The sequence below is a fragment of the Hordeum vulgare genome, chromosome 6H, assembly GCF_904849725.1.
Source record: "Hordeum vulgare subsp. vulgare chromosome 6H, MorexV3_pseudomolecules_assembly, whole genome shotgun sequence".
Classification (NCBI taxonomy): Eukaryota; Viridiplantae; Streptophyta; class Magnoliopsida; order Poales; family Poaceae; genus Hordeum; species Hordeum vulgare.
Window position 1 is genome coordinate 538,340,868 of NC_058523.1, and position 21,238 is coordinate 538,362,105.

Sequence of the window (21,238 nt, forward strand, 5' to 3'; positions counted from 1 at the left end):
AAAAAAGATCATTCTTAACAATTACTTTAGCTGCACTATGGTTACCATGCCACCTCGCACCCTTCTAATTACTTAAACATGTCAAACTAAGTAACTATATACGTATTCGTCATGACGAAATATTAGGAATTGGGCCACTGATTCTTCTTCATAAAATATAGATCCACTCTGAGAAGAAATACCTTAAGTCCTTTCTCAGAATAATCGGTTGTTAGATTGACGATGCTGATGATAGCCTTGCGGCCATTCTGGAGGCATGGATGCAGTTCCTACATTGAGAGAAAAGATCAATCTGACTTCACGTGGGCAAAGGGTCATTGTGCAACAGAATTTCAATGCGGAGATGACTCGTATCATAATGCCATTCATTTTCGTACCAGCAGTTCAGGGTCTAAACATATGGCAGCAAAACAAGAAAACAGAAGCACCATCCTAATCGCATGAATCGTCCGGGGGTTGAACAAACCCTCACAGTTCGCCTGAGTACAACATATGCAGCTTCACAAAAGTGTTACCCCCATACCAATTTACTGGCGTCCCTCAACTCACTCAGCATCTGTGTGCCAAACCGTAATGTACCATCAACCACTGAAATGAACGGGTCCTGGGTATGGGAGTACTGCCTTGCTAGACCTTATCTTCCTTGTCACCTACAAGGGGGAGCATCTCCACCCGACTTCTCAGCGAGTTCGTTCCTTGGTTCCCAAGAGGGGCAGCAGCCTTCTGTTGGGAGATGAGATGCCTCACATACCCGTAGAAAGTACAACTGACGAGCGTGATTGCGCATCCGATTGCATTCATTGGGGAGATCGGGTTCCGGAAGATCAGCCACGAAACCAACACGGCAACGGCAACCTACAATACAATGTGTAGGTTTTAGAAACAGAGGAGAAGCTTATGGGAAGAAAGCATAGATAGTCCAGGATGGACTTACTTTAAGGTTGCCAGCAACATTGAAAGTCACTGTGGTGGTCGAATGGATCACATAGAAGATGGAGAAGTTCAGGCAAAATGCAAGCACCCCTGAGCCTAGGATGATAATCAGCGAAGAAAAGACGTCGTGTGTGTAGAACCAGTCAATTACGCCACCTCCTTCAAGCAACATTGCTGGAAGAGCCAGTATCATGGTGGCAAAAGGTGCCATGTAGTATACTGTGTTAATGCTGTAGAAACAGAGAATACTTAATAAATCATCTGACCGAGGCAAGAATTTACAGGACTGAACCTGACAGTAGAACTACGGTAAGAACTAAATCTTTTGATCTAGTATCATTTTAGTAAGAAATAAGATAAAATGTTTTAAAATTGAGAATGCCATACAAGTATACAACACCAGTCGCTAAAGCATCAGAAATTACACAACGAGATGAGCATGTACCTGTCAAATTTGTATCCGTGGAGCAGGGACTCTGCCAAGATGGTCTTTGTAGACGTGGCGAGGCAGCCTATCATGGTAGCACAGAAACCAAAAATGTTGAAACTAAGCTCTGTCATTGAGGTCAGGAGGATCCCCCCGACTATCGGGACCAGCGAAGCCCATATGCGCCACTCAAAGAGCTTGCTCCAAACCAAGCACTGCAGAATAACTGCATGACACGGAATCGTCAGAAAAGTTGTTAATAGGCAGCAACACCACAACCCTACTTCTTCTTTGTGAACAGGAATAGACAACACGGTACTTCATGCCAGTGGTGGAGTTGGAAGACCTGTATTTCAGCAGGTATGGCACTGCATCCAAGAAGCTGCGGTTTTTGAAATGGTGGCTGAAGGAGAAGCAAACCTTCAAGTCTCAGAGGAGTATGTGACTCCTCATGTCTAACTGTTCGGTGGATGGAGCAGATTGTAACAAAGTTGACAAACCAGTGGATGGAGCAGATTGCAACAAAGTGGTGTTGGCTTTTGAACGTGCGTATGCAGCTGTACAGGCGTGCCTACGCGATTCTTGCTTCGGCCGGCTACTTGACGGAACTTGCGTAACTAGCGACACGAATAAAACTAATCGATGGATTTGATGGCTAAAGGCCCGTGTCGAGCCTTTGCTTTGTATTGCTTTTCGTTTTTCTGGTGTTACAATCAACACCCCTAGGGTGTCTTTTATACACGTCCACAAGGGACTATGGAAATAGACTAGGACTAGGAATCCTAATACTACTAGGACTCGGTTTGGCTTTCTTTCCTAATCCTACATGAGCAACATGATTAACATCTACATTCACCTCCTTAATCTTGTTGCTTGACTTCACTTCTTGCACTCCGACTTTCCTCCTCGTCTCGATGAACTTCTGTCGACCGAGGGACTTGGTGAAAATATCGGCAAGTTGGTCTTTCGTGTTCACATGTTGAACCTCGATCAACCCTTCTTCAATGCACTCCCGGATATGGTGGAACCGAGTATCTATGTGCTTGCTCCTTTCGTGATGAACCGGATTTTTGCACAACGAGATTGCAGCTTGGTTATCGATCTTCAGTGACACCTTCTGCACCTCCCGCTTTGCAAGAATAGCTAGGAGTCTTCTCAGCCACACTGCTTGACAAGCCGCCGTGCTTGCCGCTATGTATTCTGCCTCGCATGAAGACAGTGCCACCACCTTTTGCTTCTGAGAATTCCAGCTAATCGGATTCGGGCCAAGGTAGAAAACCATGCCCGTTGTGCTCTTTCGGTCATCAACATCACCTGCCATGTCGCTATCTGAATATCCACGAAGGATCAATCCTTCCTTTCCCTTTCTGTACGTGCAACCAAGATTAATGGTGCCTTTCACATAGCGCAAGATTTGATTGACCGCGCTCATGTGCTCGGTTGTCGGATTCTCCATGAAACGACTCACGATCCCGACTGAATAAGCCAAGTCAGGTCGGGTATGCACCAAATATCTTAGGCTGCCCACAACGCTTTGATACATTATGGTGTCCACCGGCGGATTTGAGCTACGCTTGCTCAACTTGTGACGTTGGTCCATTGGAACTTGTGTCGCGTAGCAATCTGACATGCCACACTTGTCCAATAACTTGACCGCGTAAGCCGATTGACATAGGGAAATCTCCCTGGAGCTTTGCTTCACTTCGATGCCCAAGTAATAGCTGAGTAATCCCAGATCACTCATGCTAAACTTGTTCTTCATTTGCGCCTTGAAACGTTCAATTTCTTGTACGCTATCTCCGGTGATAATCAGATCGTCGACATAAACTCCAACTAGCAGGTTTGAGCCTTTGGAGTTCTTTGTATAGACTGCGTGCTCGAGGGGACATCTCTTGAACCCGAGCGAGACCAGACTTCGGTCTAACTTTGAGTTCCAAGCTCTTGGCGCTTGCTTCAACCCGTAAAGTGCCTTCTTGAGCTTGTAAACTTTTCCTTCTTCGCCTTTCTTCTCGTAGCCGAGGGGTTGTTCCACGTACACTTCTTCTATGAGATCGCCGTTGAGGAAAGCGGATTTAACATCCATATGATGAACCTTCCAATCCTCTTGTGCTGCCAAAGCTAGGAGAACTCTCACCGTCTCGATTCGAGCAACCGGTGCAAACACCTCATCATAGTCAACTCCTTGACGTTGAACGTAGCCCTTTGCAACGAGTCTTGCCTTGTACTTCACAATGGCACCCTCCGTGTCCTTCTTTAACTTGTAAACCCACTTCAAACCTATCGTCTTTTGGTTTGGAGGTCGGGTTACCAAAGTCCACGTGCCATTGCTCTCAATTGCCTTCATCTCCTCATCCATGGCGTGCGTCCAGCTAGGACTTTTTCTCGCCTCTACGAAGTTCGCCGGCTCCTCAACTCCGAACAGACATAGTCCGGAGTACTCGAGCGTAACTGGCTTTGTGTACTTGTAGACTTTCTTGAGGGTCTTGTAGCGACGAGGCCCTGAGGAGTCCGTTGTGGCTTGCGAAGGAGGCGACACAAATTGTGTTGGTTTTGATGCACTTGAGGAAGACGGCTGAGACCTTGGTGTGTCATCGACATCCGTGTCGTCGGCGTAGTCGTCGTGACCGTGACCATCATCTTGATTGTCGTCGTCACTATGCGCCTCGTTGTCGATGTTGTCGTCGAGATCTCCACCTGTGTCGTGCGCGGCGTTGTCGCTATCTCCTTGCGACCTATGCGCGTCATCGTCGGTGTCGGCACCATGATGATCACTACCATTGTGGTCACCTTGGTTGGGTGTCTTTCCAATCACCTGGACATCCTCCCCTGCATCATCATCAGTTGGAAATTCAACTGCAAATATGTTACTGTTTGGAGCATCGTCGGCTGCGGCGCTCCAATTCCACGCTTGGTTTTCTTCAAACACGACGTCGCGTGAAATCCGTAGACGCTTGGTTTGTGGATCGTAGAAACGGTATGCCTTGGTGCCAGAACTGCTCTCGTATCCGATGAACACCATCTTGGTGCTACGATCGGCAAGCTTTGAGAGGTGCGGCTCCGCCGTCTTCACATGTGCCACGCACCCGAATGTCCGTAGATGAGACACATTCGGCTTACGTCCGTAAATTGCTTCATACGGAGTCTTGCCGACCACCGCCTTCGTTGGAGCCCGGTTGAGAAGATAGACCGCCGTCGAGACAGCTTCTCCCCAAAAAGTCCCCGGCAGGTTCTTGCTCTTGAGTAAACTCCTTGCCATGTCAACGACAGTTCGATTGCGCCTTTCAACGACCCCATTCTGCTGCGGCGTGTAAGGTGCCGTGAGGAACCTCTTTATGCCAATCTTCTCGCAGTAGTCGTTGAACTCATTCGACGTAAACTCTCCGCCACGATCTGTCCGTAGAGCGCGAACCTTCAGCTTGTGTTCCATCTCTGTTGCAGCCTTTAATTTCTTGAACGCTTCAAACGCCTCATCTTTAGATCGTAGGAGAATGACCCACATATATCTCGAGTAGTCGTCTACCACAAGGAAGAAATACTTCTTTCCAGCGTGAGTTGCCGGGGTGATAGGGCCACATAGATCACCATGGAGCAGCTCGAGTGCATCACTTGCACGATAGGTAGACTGAGCAGGGAATGGCCTGCGGTGCTGTTTTCCAACCAAGCACCCGTCACATACTCGATCAACATGGTCGATAACTGGCATCCCGGATACCATCTGCATTTTTGACATCTTCTTCAAGGCGTAGAAGTTAACGTGTCCAAATCTAGCATGCCATAACCACGAATCATCATCACTCTTGGCAAGCCAACACTCCGGTTGAGATTGATGAAGGTTGAGGATATAGAGCCTATTCCGTGTGCGATTAACACGAGCTAGCACGTTTCGGAGGTTGTCAAAGATCGTCATCACTCCGCTCTCTATATTCACCTTGCATCCATTCTCGTCAAGCTTCCCAATAGAGATGATGTTGTTGCGCAGCCGTGGGATGTAGTACACTCCGGTGAGTATGCGATGTTCGCCTGTGAGACCCTCAAAGAGGACAGATCCTTGCCCGCAAATCTTCACAGCTGAACCATCACCGAACTTGACCGAGCCTTCAACATCGTATTCCAGCTCGAGGAATTTCTCCTTGCACCCCGTCATGTGGTTACTGGCACCCGTGTCGAGATACCACGACACGTTCTGACCACCGGATAACTTTGGTGTCACTTTTTCCTCATGAAGTAGCACCTTCCGGCTTGGTTTTACAACCACCGTTTCAGCGAGATCACAAACTTCGGCCATCAGAAGACCTGGACCTTCGTCTTCCTGCTTTGCCAAATTTGCCTTGATCTCCCGCTCGTTAGGCTTTGGACAATCCTTCGCAAAGTGACCCATCTTATTGCAGTTATAGCACTTGACCTCGGACAAGTCCAAGTTCCGTGGTTTCTGCTCTTTAGATTGGCCCGCCTTACCACGACCTTGTGGTTTGCCTTTTCCTTTGCCTTTTCCGGTTTGTCCATCGCCCTTCGTGTTGCTTGAGCCTTCGCCACCGTCACGCCTTCCTTTGCTACTTGGGGCCTCCCAATCTGCGCGCGAGTACATGAGTTGTTCACTACCTCCTCCTTTGCCTTTTCGACAGCCACGAGCATTCTCTTCCCACGTCCGGAGGCGTCCGATCGCCTCCGTTATGGTCATGTCGTCGATGTCGTAAAGTTGCTCGAGCGTGCCGATGATGTACGTGAATTTATCAGTCACTGAACTAAAAAACTTCTCCACGATCTCGGTCTCCTCGAGCTTTGAACCAAGCGCGCGGATCTCTCCCACCAGAGTAGTAAGACGCATGGCATAGTCGTTCACCGATTCAGTTTCCTCCATCTGCAACTTGTGAAATTGGCGCTTCAGCACTTGTGCCCTTGCCTTGGTGACGCGATCTTCTCCGATCCTCATCTCCTTGAGTGCGTTCCACGCCTCTCTTGCCGTCTCGAACTCCGCCAATGTCATCAGCACGGAATCCGGCACAGACTGGGCTATGGCGGCCATGGCACCTTCGTCGGACTCGTCATCGACGTCGTCGTCCGTGATTGCCTGCCACACTCGAAGGGTTCGGAGAATAATCTTCATCTTCACCGCCCACACGCCGTAGTTGGCGTCGGTGAGCATGGGGTACTGGATGGGGATGTTGCGATGCGCCTGGACGTTAGCGCCGCTCGTTCCTCCACCACTGGTTGCTGACTTGACGCCCTTCTTCACCTTGTCGCCGTTCTTGTTCGCCTTGGCACCGCCGCTGCCGGACTTGACCGACTCAGCGTCGCTGTCCGTCATCGTAGATCGTCGAGGCTCTAGATACCAATTGTTGGCTTTTGAACGTGCGTATGCACCTGTACAGGCGTGCCTACGCGATTCTTGCTTCGGCCGGCTACTTGACGGAACTTGCGTAACTAGCGACACGAATAAAACTAATCGATGGATTTGATGGCTAAAGGCCCGTGTCGAGCCTTTGCTTTGTATTGCTTTTCGTTTTTCTGGTGTTACAATCAACACCCCTAGGGTGTCTTTTATACACGTCCACAAGGGACTATGGAAATAGACTAGGACTAGGAATCCTAATACTACTAGGACTCGGTTTGGCTTTCTTTCCTAATCCTACATGAGCAACATGATTAACATCTACAAGTGGAGCAACAAGTGGACGAGGACACTTCAGCATTCTCTTCAATGGAAGATTTAGAAGCATTTCTTGGGAGTGTCTCTCAGAAGATTGAGAAAGGTTTTTGTTCTGAAGATGTTGATTTGGGAAATCTAGCTGAACGCTTGGTTGGCTTGTCTGTCGATGCGCTGATGATTAAGAATGGAAAGATTACAGTGAGATATTTTGAATACAGGGAAGTAGATGATGCTTCTGATGCAAAAGTTATCTCCGAAGCTTCCATTATTCTATTGAGGAAACCCAAAGATCTTCTGTTGAAGTACAAAGACAACAATTCAGCATCTGCAGGATCAAAACAAACCACAAAATACAGCGCAAATCACAAAATCAGAGAGTATCCTTTTTAGTCCTCAGTTATTTTTCTTCCAACCCTGCAATTATTTTCTATGGTAATATCCACTGCGATAGTAACATGTAGGCAATACTAAATTGTGTTGTCTTGTATGCCTTAACAAGCATGTTTCAGGCATGAACTGCAAATATTGCTTAGGTTGGAAATAATCAGGTCCAATATTGGCCTGAAGGATTTGATAGTCTGCATGAAGGAGACCGGGATGTACCGCATGCTGACGTTCCCGAGCACAATGTTCATGCAGAACACGAATGACATGGGGAAGATCCTCTTCCAACGGTCCTCAGGCTAGACCTGAATCAATGGCTTCGCCTTGAGCACGTGGATCACGACGTATGCCCCGATGGAGGAGCATATGAAGTGGACGCAGGACACCGTCAGGGGGAACTTGAAATCCAACTTCTGCAGGAAAAGAAAGGTTATAGTATCAGCAAACAAACACATTGCTCTCTGGAACTGGAAAGGAGGCCATAGTTGTCGTGCCGTATGGTTCGTTCATTCCCTTTTCACGGCGAGGCGAGAACACGGCGCCGTAGATCAAGAGCAAATCAAGTCCCTCGGTTACAGGTGCAAAAACATTAGTACTGAGGATTATGGTGAGCTGAAGTGCTCAAGGGGACAATATCTCAAAATCAGGCTGAACCACTAGGTTAGGTCCAGTGAATGTGGTGAGCAGAGATAGCTCCCAGTCCAAGGAATGCGATGTTGTTGTAATAGTAGTATGAATCTATGGAAACGGCAGAAAGAGCGGGCCTTTTTCCCCCATCTCACCCCAAGCGAATCAAAAACAGCAACAAAACGAAATAACGAAGGATATTGTCAAGCATGCATCAGATCTCCAAGGTGAAAAGGGTGTGACATCACTGAAATGCCTCAGACGCAAATTACCCATAAAACTTGTGTCTCATCATCTGCATAAACGATAATCCTCCAAGATAGAAAAACAAGAAGGAAATATTATCACCAGTTTCGTACGGCCTCTGCACCATAGCAGAGATAATAGTTATGATATACTACCACATCTCAGAAGTGTTTCTGGAGGCACTAACCAAACACCGACACCTAATCAGAACAGAGGGCTAACAGGCTAAGCATGCCGCTAATGTACTAGTTCTTTCAAATCACTGATAAATCTACAGAATCGTAAGATAACTCGGCAGTGTACGCCACCATCTCTAGACCCCAGAAGTGAGAACAGAGGGCACCCTTAACATGAATAATAATTGTAAGAGGACTGTGCAATGTACACCGCCGTCGCCTACTGGACATGAGTCGTGAGTGAGGCCATGTAGGACGGCGACGGCGGGGCGGGTCGCTGTGGCATCGTCTCATACGCGGCGGCCATGAGATCTGCCGGTAATCAGTTTTTGCGATGCGCGAGGGACAAATCTACAGTCCATTCGAACCAAGAGCAACAGTAATAAATTGACCTAAGGGACTAGAACAAGAAACCTACAGTTCATCCACTAGCATAGAACTCGGACAACCTAAGGGACTCGAGAGAACCAGAAGGCCGCTTACAGCTGCAGGTACCGAGTTCTTCGTCTAGGCCACGACGGTTGCGCCCCGTGGAGAAGTGGGCCACGAGGAGCAGGAGGAGCGCGGCGGCGGTTGCGCCCCGTGGAGAGACGGCGGCGGCGGACGAGGAGGACGGAAAGGTGGGCCATGAGGAGCAGGAGGAGCGCGGCGGCGGTGGCCCAGCCGCCGGCCCCGCGGGCCGCGGGGCGCCAGAGCTCGGCGGTGCCAACGAGGGCCTCCAACGGCGGCATGGGATGGGTGGTGGAAGGGATGGGTGGCGGAAGGGATGGGTGGCGGACGACCTTGGTGCACGGGGGGAGGGGGTGGGGGTGGAGAGAGAGTGGAGAGGCGAGATCCCGGCCGGTTGGATTTGGGAGAGGAGAGGCGAGGGCAGAGGGCGAGAGGGTTAGCAATGGCGCACCCCCGAGCGGCTCAGTGCGCCATTAGATTTTTTTTAACAATGGCGCATCCCGGTACAGTGCGCCATTAGTATTTTTTTTTGGAAAATCTATATTACACACGATGCACCGTAGGGTTCCCGTGCAGCGGCCAGTGCCCGCAGCTTCTTACAGTAAGGTGTCACACTATTCACTACTCCCTCCATTCCTAAATATAAGTCTTTGTAGAGATTTCACTAGTAGACTAATTACGGATGTATATAGACATACTTTAGAGTGTACATTCAATCATTTTGCTCCGTATGTAAACACCTAGTGAAATCGCTTAAAAGACTTATATTTAGGAACGGAGGGAGTACATGGTACTGTTTGCGACAAGGTAACGTCACTCATCACTATAGTTAACTATTCACTACAGTGAGCTGTGTCTTGCACCGAATGTACCCTCCTATCATGCCTTTCTCTCCATAAGTACATGGTGTTGTACATATCTTCAAAATATAAGGTCGACTTAATAGAAATTCAGTCTACATGCGACTTAATTAACATGACTAGTTATTTTAAAACTTGCTTGAACGCCAAGCACAATAAATCAATCCTGATATTTTGTAATATAACAACTAAACAAGTTATAAATCTGGAAACTATGTTTTTTAAATAGACAACCCAGTACTTGTAATTTTGGCAACTAAACAAGTTTAATTCTAACAACTAGTTAATTATAATATGACAACTAGACATGTTTAAAATGTGGCAACAAAGTAATATGCAACTAAGTTATTTTAGAATAGACAATCAAGTACTTGTAGTTTTGGCAACTGAACATGTTTAATTCTGACAACTAGGTAATTTATATATGACAACTAAACATATTTATAATGTGGCAACAAAGTATGCAACTAATTAAGCTATTTTAAACTAGACAATTAAGCACTTATAATTTTGCCAATTATACATGTTTAATTTTGACAACTAAGTAATTATAATATGACAACTAAACATGTTTAAAATCTCGCAACAAAGGACAAAAATAATCATTTTAATTTGATAGCCAAATACTTTGTAATCTGACAAGTTTTTTTTTGTAATCTGGTTACATGTAAGCACAAGTGCATCATATGTGTATAGACAACCTATTTTAGCACTACCAATGCAATACTGTTGCTAGTATGGGTGTAAATTGGTACGACCCGAATTTCATGATATTTTATTTTGGAATCCACGTGCCGCATGGATGGTCTGGGCAGTTGAAAGCGACACTTGCTTTTTCCGACGCATGCGGCAATTTGGGCCCAGCAGGTCATTTGAGTCTAGATCGCAGACTCTTAGCATTAATCAACGGTTCTACAGCCACCGCACGGGACGCGAATATGCGGCGCCGCTGCATAGTCATGTCCATCTTTTTTTATATAGCAATGGCACATCCAAGAGAGGTGCGCCATTAGTAATCTTTTTTGGATAGCAATGGCGCACCCGAGAGAGGTGCGCCATTAGTAATATGTTTTTTGGATAGCAATGGCGTTCGGGGGGGAGCCAGGGGGTGGGTGGTGTGCTCGGCCGATTCCGTTCGGGGGAACCGAGCGAGGAGACAGGGGAGGGTGCGGGGGGTCGTCGGCGACGGTGGAGCGGGGGGTCGGCGGCGGTGGTGGAGCGAGGGAGGGTGCGGGGGGTCGTCGGCGGCGGTGGAGCTGGCCGGGGAGGGTGCGAGGGGTCGTCGGTGGCGGTGGAGCGGGGGAGGGTGCGGTGGGTGCTCGGCGGCGGTGGAGCGGGGGAGGGTGCGGGGGGTCATCGGCGGCGGTGGAGCGGGGGAGGGTGTGGGGGGTGCTCGGCGGCGAGGGTGGTGGTGCGCCATTAGTAGTTTTGCAAAAAAAAATTATAGTAGTGGTGCACCACCTACAAATGCGCCATTAGTAACCCTGGTTACTAATGGCGCACCAGCTCGTGGTGCGCCATTAGTAGTTTTGAAAAAAAAATTATTATAGTAGTGGCGCACCACCTACAAATGCGCCATTAGTAATCCTGGTTACTAATGGCGCACCAGCTGGTGGTGCGCCATTAGTAGTTTTGTAAAAAAAATAATAGTAGTGGCGCACCACCTACAAATGCGCCATTAGTAACCCTGGTTACTAATGGCGCACGAGCTGGTGGTGCGCCATTAGTAGTTTTGCAAACAAAAAAAATATAGTAGTGGCGCACCGAGTGTGTGGTGCGCCATTAGTGTCCGTCACACTAATGGCACACCTTCACATGGTGCGCCACTGCTATATAGTAGTGGCGCACTACTTGTCTCGTGCGCCATTAGTGTCTATATCATCTATAGCCCTTTTCCTAGTAGTGTCTCCTGATTTCATTCCCATCGTCGGTTGCACTCGTCGTGCCTCCTAGCGTCACCGGTGAGCCTCCCCGCCCTCTGGTCATGGGTTAATGATGACCTGCCAATGGGGCCCGGTCATTAGCCTCTGCCCGCCTCCCTTCTTGCCCTCCCCTCACATGCCAACAAGCCCCGCCTGTTAGGTTGAAGCCTGGTGTTGGCGGGAGGCTCTTGCCTTGCCTGGGCTGGCTGGCTGGGACGGCTCGGCTAGGCTCGCTCTCGCCGAGGGAGCACAGTGCCCCTTTTTTATTTTTTGGCATTTAGTTTCAGAAAACACTGTGGCCACACTATTTAACCAAATCTAGTGATTCCACCTCCTAAAAGTTTGTAATCTTACAACCTATTTAATACTCCCACTTGTGAAAGTTTTGAAAAAGGTTTTAGGCATTGTTTTATTTTAAAACCTTTTTTAAAGCATTCTAACCTTCTATTAAAATGTTTTCACAATTGTTTGCACTTCAAAAATAAAACCTAGCAATTTTCACAGTACAAATACTCCCCCTAGTATTTTACAAAAATAGGTTGACATTTTTTTGAGTGTATTATTTTTCCCTTTTTACCGTGGTCTTATTCTTCCCGTTATAATTGCAATATAGATTGCGTGGTTGATGACGGGCTTGGACCAGAAGACTTTGAAGACCCCGAAGACTTTGTTGAGCGAGGCAAGCAATCCTTTGACCATGACTAAGAAACCATTTTATGCATGGCATATGGCATTTTACTTTGTTGATACTTGCACTCAGCATTATCCTACCATCCTATGAGGGTTGTGCGGGTGGGAAGTAGTTAGGATGTTATGTAGTTTCTATGCAAATGGGATGGGAATATGCATGGTGACGATAAAGGAAATGATTTCGAAGACTATTAAAAAACAAGGGAGATGACATTGAGCTAGGTGACCACTTCATAAAGAAGTGGTGTATCGGAGCAAGTTGTGTGTGTGTGTGTCTTCGAAAAAGTATTAGATTTAAGATTTGTCGACCGTCCCAACGTTACATGTGTGATCCCTTTATGGCACGAGGCTTTGTTGATTACATTGGTCCGTGCTAGCAGAGAGCCCGCATTACTAGTGGCAAGAGTGCCATAGTTACCCTCTCGATACGGGTTCATGCCAGGTAGGGAGAACATGGGCTGTTTTTACAAACACCCGGCACACCGTTGGTCCCTTCATGGATGGTACGATCTAAATCAAGGCTCGTACGATGTACATCATGAGGGTTGTGTAGGAATTGAGTAGACTATTTGTTTAGTGTCGCCAGGGGAAAGGCATTGTTCGGGTGCTTACTTCAGGTATGTAATATACTACGAGTCTTTTATGACACATAAGTTCCCCGAGTCTTGTGGGTACAACGCACAAACCTTTGTAGAGTGTAAAACTATTCGAATAGCCATCTCCATAGTCAAGGACAGTCGGGTGGTGTTGCTTGGAATATGTCCAGATATTTTCACAACTCGTCTGTGAGTGCGTGGGAATGATGGCAGTATGATACATGAGCTAAGTCGGACGACTTGGCATGATGGGTGAACATGGTATGTTCAACCCTCAAATGATATTGATATTCGTAACTTGTTCGTATGGATATCGGTTACCTCATGTTGCATGCCCACACAACAAATTGATCATGACATTGCACTTGAATTTGCATTCCGCAATTTCCCTATTTGTGCTATATCATGCATTATTATTGCCTTGTTCCACAACATGGGTTGCTTGTGAGTACACTCAAAGTACTCATTGGCTTGCCACTTGTTATTGAATTGGCCAGGCATATGGAAGAGCAAGAGTAAGGAGAAGAGTTCATTGGTGATGAATATGCGCAATCGGACGCTTCCGAGTCAGAATGCCAGTTGACTTAAGGCAGATGGCATGGGTTCAACCTTTCGTTCAAGATTTCTGCTGCTAGTTATGTTTGGTGCGTCCGCCTTCGAGGCCCTATCTATGTAAGACTTGACCTTAAAGGTCTCTATTTGTATGAGACGATTTGTATGGATGTAAGACTCTTGTTATTCTGCTTCTTTGTGTTGAGTGAGCATTGATCTTTGGGATCACTGTACACGTGCATTCGATCATCACGACTTATGAGTCGAGGTCCCCACAATAGTTGCGTGTCTTCCCGTTATAAGACATGTCAGAGTTGTTGTTTTTATCACTGGTTTTTAAAATCAGTGTTGGTATTGGCAATAAAATCTGACCCACCATCTGTATGCTCGCGTTTTCCACGATTGCTCTAGTTATTATGGTTTCCATGATGCCTAGAAGTGTGTTGCTAATGACCTTTGCCATTGTCATGCTTCTTCTCTTTGCCATATTTGTCCTCATCTTAACCAGGATCTTAGGTGCTATCAGACTTAGCATACCTGGTAAGGACATCCACGAGGTCTCCCATATCCCGAGCCTTCCACTTGAGGCGTCCAAGCTTATGAAAAAGTGGTTGTAAGTGGTAATGTTTCTCCAAAATCAAGACAGCTTGGGCTGCTGTGTTACCATCAGATGAGTGGATGATTTCCGCAACTCGACGAGTCCAATGGTGAGCCAACTCATCCGTACATTGCACATCATGCTGTAAGTCGACAATCGTCATCGGCCTCTTACAAGTACATTGAAAGTTCTTTATGGAACGCTCCTTCAACGCTGGCCAAGAGTTATTAGAATTGGGGGCATATTTCTCAACCATCTATAATCTGGTCCTGCCAACATCATGTCAAATACTTAGCACACACAACATCACTAACATCAAGCATTTCCATAGCCAGCTCATAGCTTTCAATCCATGCCACCAACTCGAGATCGACCATGTAATTAGGAACTTTGCAAGTACCCTTGAAATCTTTGGACATACGCTCGCTGGGTAGAGTTGGAGATAAGCATGGAACTCCTATCCTCATGCTCTTTAGACCCACCATAGAAGAGTCATGCCGGATTACAAAGGGTGGAACTTGTCCCGCCGATGCTGCTACTGCTTCTACTTCTCATGAGGCATGAGTCGCGTCCACTATTGTTGGGCATCCGAAAGCATAAGACGGTTTGGGGAATTCCATGGCCGTTGCCTCCGATCACTACTAGACACTGCTGGTGAATCATGGCGAATCTCACCACGGCTTGCCTAAGGTGTAGAATGAACCCAGTCTCGACTGTAGGAATATTGCGCGTGTTGGGTGACTGCTGTTCTCAAAATATCGATGGCGTTCCTAGCTTCAACTTCAAATGGGATATTTCCACTAACCGGAAGTGTTCAAGGTGGCGATTCGCTCCCAAGATATTATCCATCGGGTTAGAAAAGTGACCCACCGGTGTATGAAAATAGCGTGCGGACGGTTGAGCCAGCGGTGTCTGAGTCGTCTGAGGCTGCTGAGTCGGTTGATAGGGCTGCTCCACTTGAGGCTGCCCGGTTCCTGGTGTTCACCGCGGAGTATCGAACAATCGGGGGGGGGGGGTCAAGGTTAATAGGACGACACCTCTCATGTCTCATCCGGTGATTAACTTCCAATGTATTTTCGCGGAGTCCCAGCTGACATGCTTGTACCCTTAAACGTTGTGTATCACAATGGATGTGGTCTTGTAGCTGTGCCATGCAAACGTTCTCAGCATCGATCGATCTCCCCCTGGATCCTAGTCATCTCAGCTCGAAGTTTAGTCAGCTCTATGTTGCGCTCCTCTCGGTTTTATGGTGTAACCGATGATGCTAGAAGTTTTTCATCTCTACCATCAAGTCCGCCAGAGCTTGAGCCAGTGTCTTGCTTGACACGACGGCTCCGGAAGCTGACGTTGACCAGCCAACGCCGTTAGCTGCTCTGGTGACGGTGGAATTATCTGCTGTAGCGGTTCCTGTTATGTATACGGCGACTTGGCGTGGTAGCTTGATAAACTCCAAAACATATGTGCAGCCCCCAAGTCTTCCATCAAAGGTGGGCAGATCGACTCAGCGTCACCAGTTCACGAGGGTATCCCCGTGTAACGCCCAAGATGCGATCCTATCCTCATTTTGGCTCGAGGGCCTCGACAAGAATAGAAGCGCATCGTGTAGTTTTGCAAGAATGGATATCGCTACAAGTACATGTACATAAGAATGAGTGTATGGACTTGGCTTACACTCACCACAAGCTACAGCATGAACATCTCAATTCAACAATACATTCAGACATCATTTAGAAGAGCAACGTTCGACTCTGGATGAAATCAAACGGTAAAATAATGACGTCCATCCTTGCTATCCCAGGCTGCCGGCCAGGAACCTATCCTAGATCGATGATGATGAAGAAGAAGAAACTTCAAATAGAGCAATCATCATGCTCACGTCAAAGTATAACTTTTACCTGTACGTGCAATTCTTGTTGTAGTAATCTGTGACCCACTGGGACTCAACAATCTTATTTCCAAAGGTATCAAAACTAGCAAAGCTTAATGGGTGAGGTATGGGTAAGTGGTGGAGCTGCAGCAAGCAACTAAGTATTTGATTTGAGTGGCTAACTTACGAGTAAAGGAATAACATGGGGTAATCTATGCATAATGTACATGAACTAATCATGATCACGAAGTGATCCTGAATACCTACTTATGCCAAACTTAATCCCACCGTGTCCTCTCACGGATACGAAACTCACGAGAAGAGTGAGTCACGGTTACGCACACAATTGACATATTTTAATTAAGGTTACTTCAAGTTTGCTATGACCGCGTGTTAAACAGAGTTGCCACATAAACGTGGGCACGGCTTTCTGAAACATTTAACCCTGCAAGGGTGCTCCAACTAGTCCATAACAAACTACCACAAGCTACGTCGAAAACCACGACCACGAAAAACCCGTGATCTCCTCGGATTCCTGATGGAAACCTCAACCTCGAAGTATCCTCGGAATCCCTCACACAACACGTTCGAGAAGGGTAAAACAAATCCAGCAAGATTTCCCAATGTGGTGACGACCCGATAAGAGTCGCGTATCTCGTTCCCAGGACACGTCGGATAAGCGAAGCGTAGGGTGCCCTAATAGAGATCTCCCGAGTTGCCACATGTTGGCCCCGCACGGTGCTCTAGTTTGGACCAACACTAATGAGAAACATTGGCCTAGGGGGTGGATTAATATCCACGGGGTGATCAAACCCTATGCAAAGTTTATTAGTTGTTATTAAGCAAATAGTACCAATGTTGGTCCTTGCTAGACGAGTTTTGTCCCAAAAAAAGTCAAGGGGGTCCCCATAACAACCCCAACAATCTTAGGAGCACTCAATATGAAACATAACACCGGTGCACAAGTAACTAGGGCGACAAAGGTGGATCAAAACACCGAGCTAGAAGGCCAAGCCTTCCACCTCTTACCAAGTATATAGGTGCATTAAATTAAATAGAAATAATATGGTGATATAACAAGGAATCCACGTATTCTTGCGGAAGCAACTGCACCTGCAACTAGAAACGCTATAAGAAGGGATGAGTAAGCAGTAACATAGCCAACCAAAGGTTTGCTGGGAGGTGAGTGTGTTAGAGACTTTTCATGGGAATGTTGGGAGGCTGACATTAACAGGTGGTAGGTAGCGAGGCATAGCAAAAGAAACGAGACAACTAGCAGAGCAATGATAGTAGTGATATCTAGGGAAATGGTCATCTTGCCTACGAACCCGCTTGGAAGTAGAACGAATCTGTGAAGTAAACGGACTGATGTAGTAAAACGAATCCTCAGACTCTGAAGCGGTTCAAAACTCGATCGAGAAGCAACGACATGGAACAGCAATCAACACACGATAAACACCACAACACATGCATGACATGATGCGCAAACACATATGATGCATGCCCGATTTAATTATCCAAGGCACGACAATTCACAACAATCAACTTATACACATTAAGTGAAACGCAATATGTAATGAATTGCATATTGATGAAGCTCCACATTTAAATTACATAGTTCATTCCAGTTTAGCTACACGACAATGTTAAATGTTGTTAAACATGGCAAGAGGTGAAGCGTAAATAAGCTACGCTATCTAGACTAAATGAGATCGGAAATGACATATATCATTTCCGAAACGACCCCATATGTTAGTTTTGATATTGGTCCAGATCTGAACTAACATATTTTATATTTATTGAACAGAAATGAAGTGGTTCATGTGATTCTACACGTCATTCTAGTCGATTTACATATAAAGATTTCTAAAACGGAGTTATGGTCTACAAGATATGACCATCACAAGATTATATGCCATGAATGAAAAAATATATGCAAATGACAATCATAATCATGTTAAATCATGGATGCAACAAAATATTATGAAACTATATGAAAATCTAGGCAAGTTTAAATGAGTCCGGAACAATGAATATAATTCCGGAAAGTCCCCATATGCAAATTAAATTTTTGATATTGTTGTGCCTATAACAAAATCTTGGAGTTGTAACAGCAAAATAAATGTCACCATGTTATTCTATACATTTTTCTAGCCCAGTTACATATGTGGATCATTTTAATTGGAGCTAAGGTTAATTAGTTATGAAGAAAAATCTTTTTCGACATGGCATTAATGCAAAATAAATTAAAACAACAAGTTAACTTTTTAGTATTCTTGAAAGTGGCATGTTATTAACCTACACAAGTCTATAAATGTTTTTCATATATAATTCATTTTATTCCAATGCACGGTTAACTAAATACGAGCAATGCAAAATGATGACATTTGTAGACTATGCATGTCTTGAATATAAATTAAAATCACAACATAGAAAAGAAAAAAAGACAACAAGGGCCAGATTGCAGAACGCTGCAGCGGCCCAAAAGGATTTGGCACAAATGACCGAGGTGGAAGGTCACAATGGAAAACCCTATATGACGCTCTTTGCGTCACATAGGCGGGCAAACGCACAAGAGTTGCGAGCGAGCGACGTGGTTTGGGCCGGCCCGTTAGCACTTTCACCGATTCCGGTTTTGGAAACCTTCTATAGGTTTCCAGCTGGTTTTTTCCGGTTTTGAGAACGTTCTATAGGATTCCCTGAACTGATTTTTTTTATTCTTTTTTGTTTCTGTTTACCTTTTCTGTTTTGAAATTGTTCTAGATTTTCAAAAAATGTCCTGGATTTTGAAAAAATGTTCCAGAATTTGAAAAATGTTCTGCAATTTGAAAAAATGTTCCGGAATTCCAAAATTTCCTGGAATTTGAAAAAAGTTTCGGATTTTTCGAAAAAAATCACTACAGGAATCTGAGAATTTGTCGTCTGCCATGGCTGACGGCAAAGGGGGGAACCACGGAAGGCAAAGGCTTTGCCGTCCGTCAGCAGACGACAAAGTAGACGACAAAAAAATATCCGGTGAAGAGGTTCTTGGCTGTCTTCTTTTGTAAGGGCGGACGGCAAAGAATCTTTGCCATGAGGGGCCAGACAGCAAATTAAATGGGACGGTAGATCCACCAACGGTCCCGTTAAGTGTTAACGGCAGGCCTCCCCTCTTTGTCGTCTGCCCTCCCCCCTTTGCCATGAGGGGGTTGACGGCAAAGGGGGCACCCAGCCCCTCTCTCCCCTCTTTGCCGTCTGCCCTCCCCCCTTTGCCATGAGGGGGCTGACGGCAAAGGGGGGAACCAGCCCCTCTCTCTCTCCCCTCTTTGCCGTCTGCCCTCCCCCCTTTGCCATGAGGGGGCTGACGGCAAAGGGGGGAACCAGCCCCTCTCTCTCCCTTCTTTGTCGTCTGCCCTCTCCCCTTTGCCATGAGGGGATGACGACAAAGGGGGGCAGCCCCTCTCTCTCCCCTCTTTGCCGTCTCCCCTCCCCCCTTTGCCATGAGGGGGCAGACGGCAAAGGCTGAAAACAACCCCTTTTTATTTTATTTCTTATTATATCCAGCAATTTTCACAATAATCAAGATATATATATATATATTTTTTACAAAAATAAATTTGTTTCCGTACTCATAACCATATTAAAATAACTTTCATCCATAGTACATACATATTATGCAAGTTGCATCCGTACCAAACCATATATTACACCAGTTTCATCCATGCACACAAAGTTTCATATATATCCATATACTACAATAGTTTCAATACAAGCTTCCGTGAAGCCATGGTACAAGAAATCATATCCAAGCATTCCATCAATATAATCCAAGCTCCCCGTGAAGTGAATGTAATCTGCAAAATGACAAATAAGAAAGTTAGAAGAAGAATACTAGATGAAGAAGTATATATGGGTTATTTCGGAGAGAACTTAGCTAAGTATAGGCCATTTAATAGCTAAGTTAGGTGGAATAGGTCATCTTGGAGCTACATAGCCTTATTATGTCATTTAGGAGAGAACTTAGCTAAGTATAGGCCATTCTAGAGCTAACTTGGATAAAATATGTCATTTTGTAGCCAACTAAGATTATTAATCCATTTTGACCTTATTATGTCATTTTGGAGCTAAATTAGTCATTTTAATGAGCTAACCAAGGTTCTTATGATGTTTTTACATAACTATGCTAATTATGTCATTTTGGAGGATAATTAGCTAAGTATGTCTTTGTTGGGGAAAATAACCTACATAGAAGAAGAAAGAGAAGAAGCAAGAAGATAAGAAGCAAGAAGAGAAGAAGAAGGAGAAGAAAAAGAAGAAGAAGAAGGATGAGGAGGAGGAGAAGGAGAAGGAAGAGGAGAAGAAGAAGGGGGAGGAGGAGGAGAAGGAAGAGGAGAAGAAGAAGAAAAGAAGAAGGACAAGAAGGAGGAGAAGAAGGAGAAGGAGCTTCTCTCCTCCTCCTTCTTCTCATTCTTCTTCCTCCTTCTCCTTCTCCTTCTTCTTCTCTTCTTCTTCTTCTTCCTTCTTTTCATTTTCCCTCTTTCTTCTCCTCTTCTCCCCTTCTTCGGGCTAAATTAGCTAATTATGCCTTTTTTGGAGCTAATTATGTCATTTTGAGGATAATTAGGTAAGTATAGGTCATGTTTTATTAAATAGACCATTTTGGAGCTAAGTAAGCTAATTATGTCATTTGAGTGGAAGCCTAGCTAATTATAGGTCATTTCGGAGCTAACTTGGGTAAAATAGGTCATTCCGGAGCAAACTATGCTTATTAAACCATTTTGGATCTAGCTAAGCTAATTATATGTCATTTAATACCTAAGTTAGGGGGAATAGGTCATCTTGGAGCTACGTAAGCCTTATTATGTCTTTTAGGAGAGAACTTAGCTAACTATAGGTCATTTTTTATTAAATAGGTCATTTTGGAGCTAACTAAGCTAATTATGTCATTTAGGTGGAAGCCTAGCTAACTATGGTCGTTTCGGAGCCAACTTGGGTTAACTATGTCATTTAGGAGCTAACTACACTTATTAAGCCATATTGGAGCTAAATTGGCTAATTATATCATTTAGGAGGAAGCCAAGCTAAGTATATAATATTCATGAGCTAACCAAGGTTCTTATGCCATTTTGAGCTTATTATTTCATTTTTAGCTAAATTGGTCATTTTAATGAGCTAACCAAGGTTCTTATGATGTTTTAACCTAACTAAGCTAATTATGTCATTTTGTAGGATAATTAGCCAATTTAGTCTTTGTTGGATGAGTCTAAGCTACGTAGAAGAAGAG

The 21,238-nt window shown here is 45.5% G+C and overlaps 1 protein-coding gene and 1 non-coding gene across 2 annotated transcripts; both read right to left on the reverse strand.

Moving 5' to 3' along the window:
- Positions 1-383: 383 nt before the first annotated feature.
- On the reverse strand, positions 384-1,582 carry LOC123402735 (UDP-galactose transporter 1-like). The gene is made up of 3 exons (XM_045096687.1): positions 1,379-1,582; positions 935-1,163; positions 384-855 (listed from the first exon to the last, which is right to left on the reverse strand). The coding sequence occupies exons 1-3, from the start codon at positions 1,492-1,494 to the stop codon at positions 628-630; spliced, it is 573 nt and encodes a 190-aa protein (XP_044952622.1). The 5' UTR covers positions 1,495-1,582; the 3' UTR covers positions 384-627.
- A 6,642-nt stretch (positions 1,583-8,224) lies between these two features.
- On the reverse strand, positions 8,225-8,322 carry LOC123406648. The gene has a single exon (XR_006612309.1). It is a non-coding gene; the product is annotated as a small nucleolar RNA Z101 (small nucleolar RNA).
- Between the last annotated feature and the right edge of the window lie 12,916 nt (positions 8,323-21,238).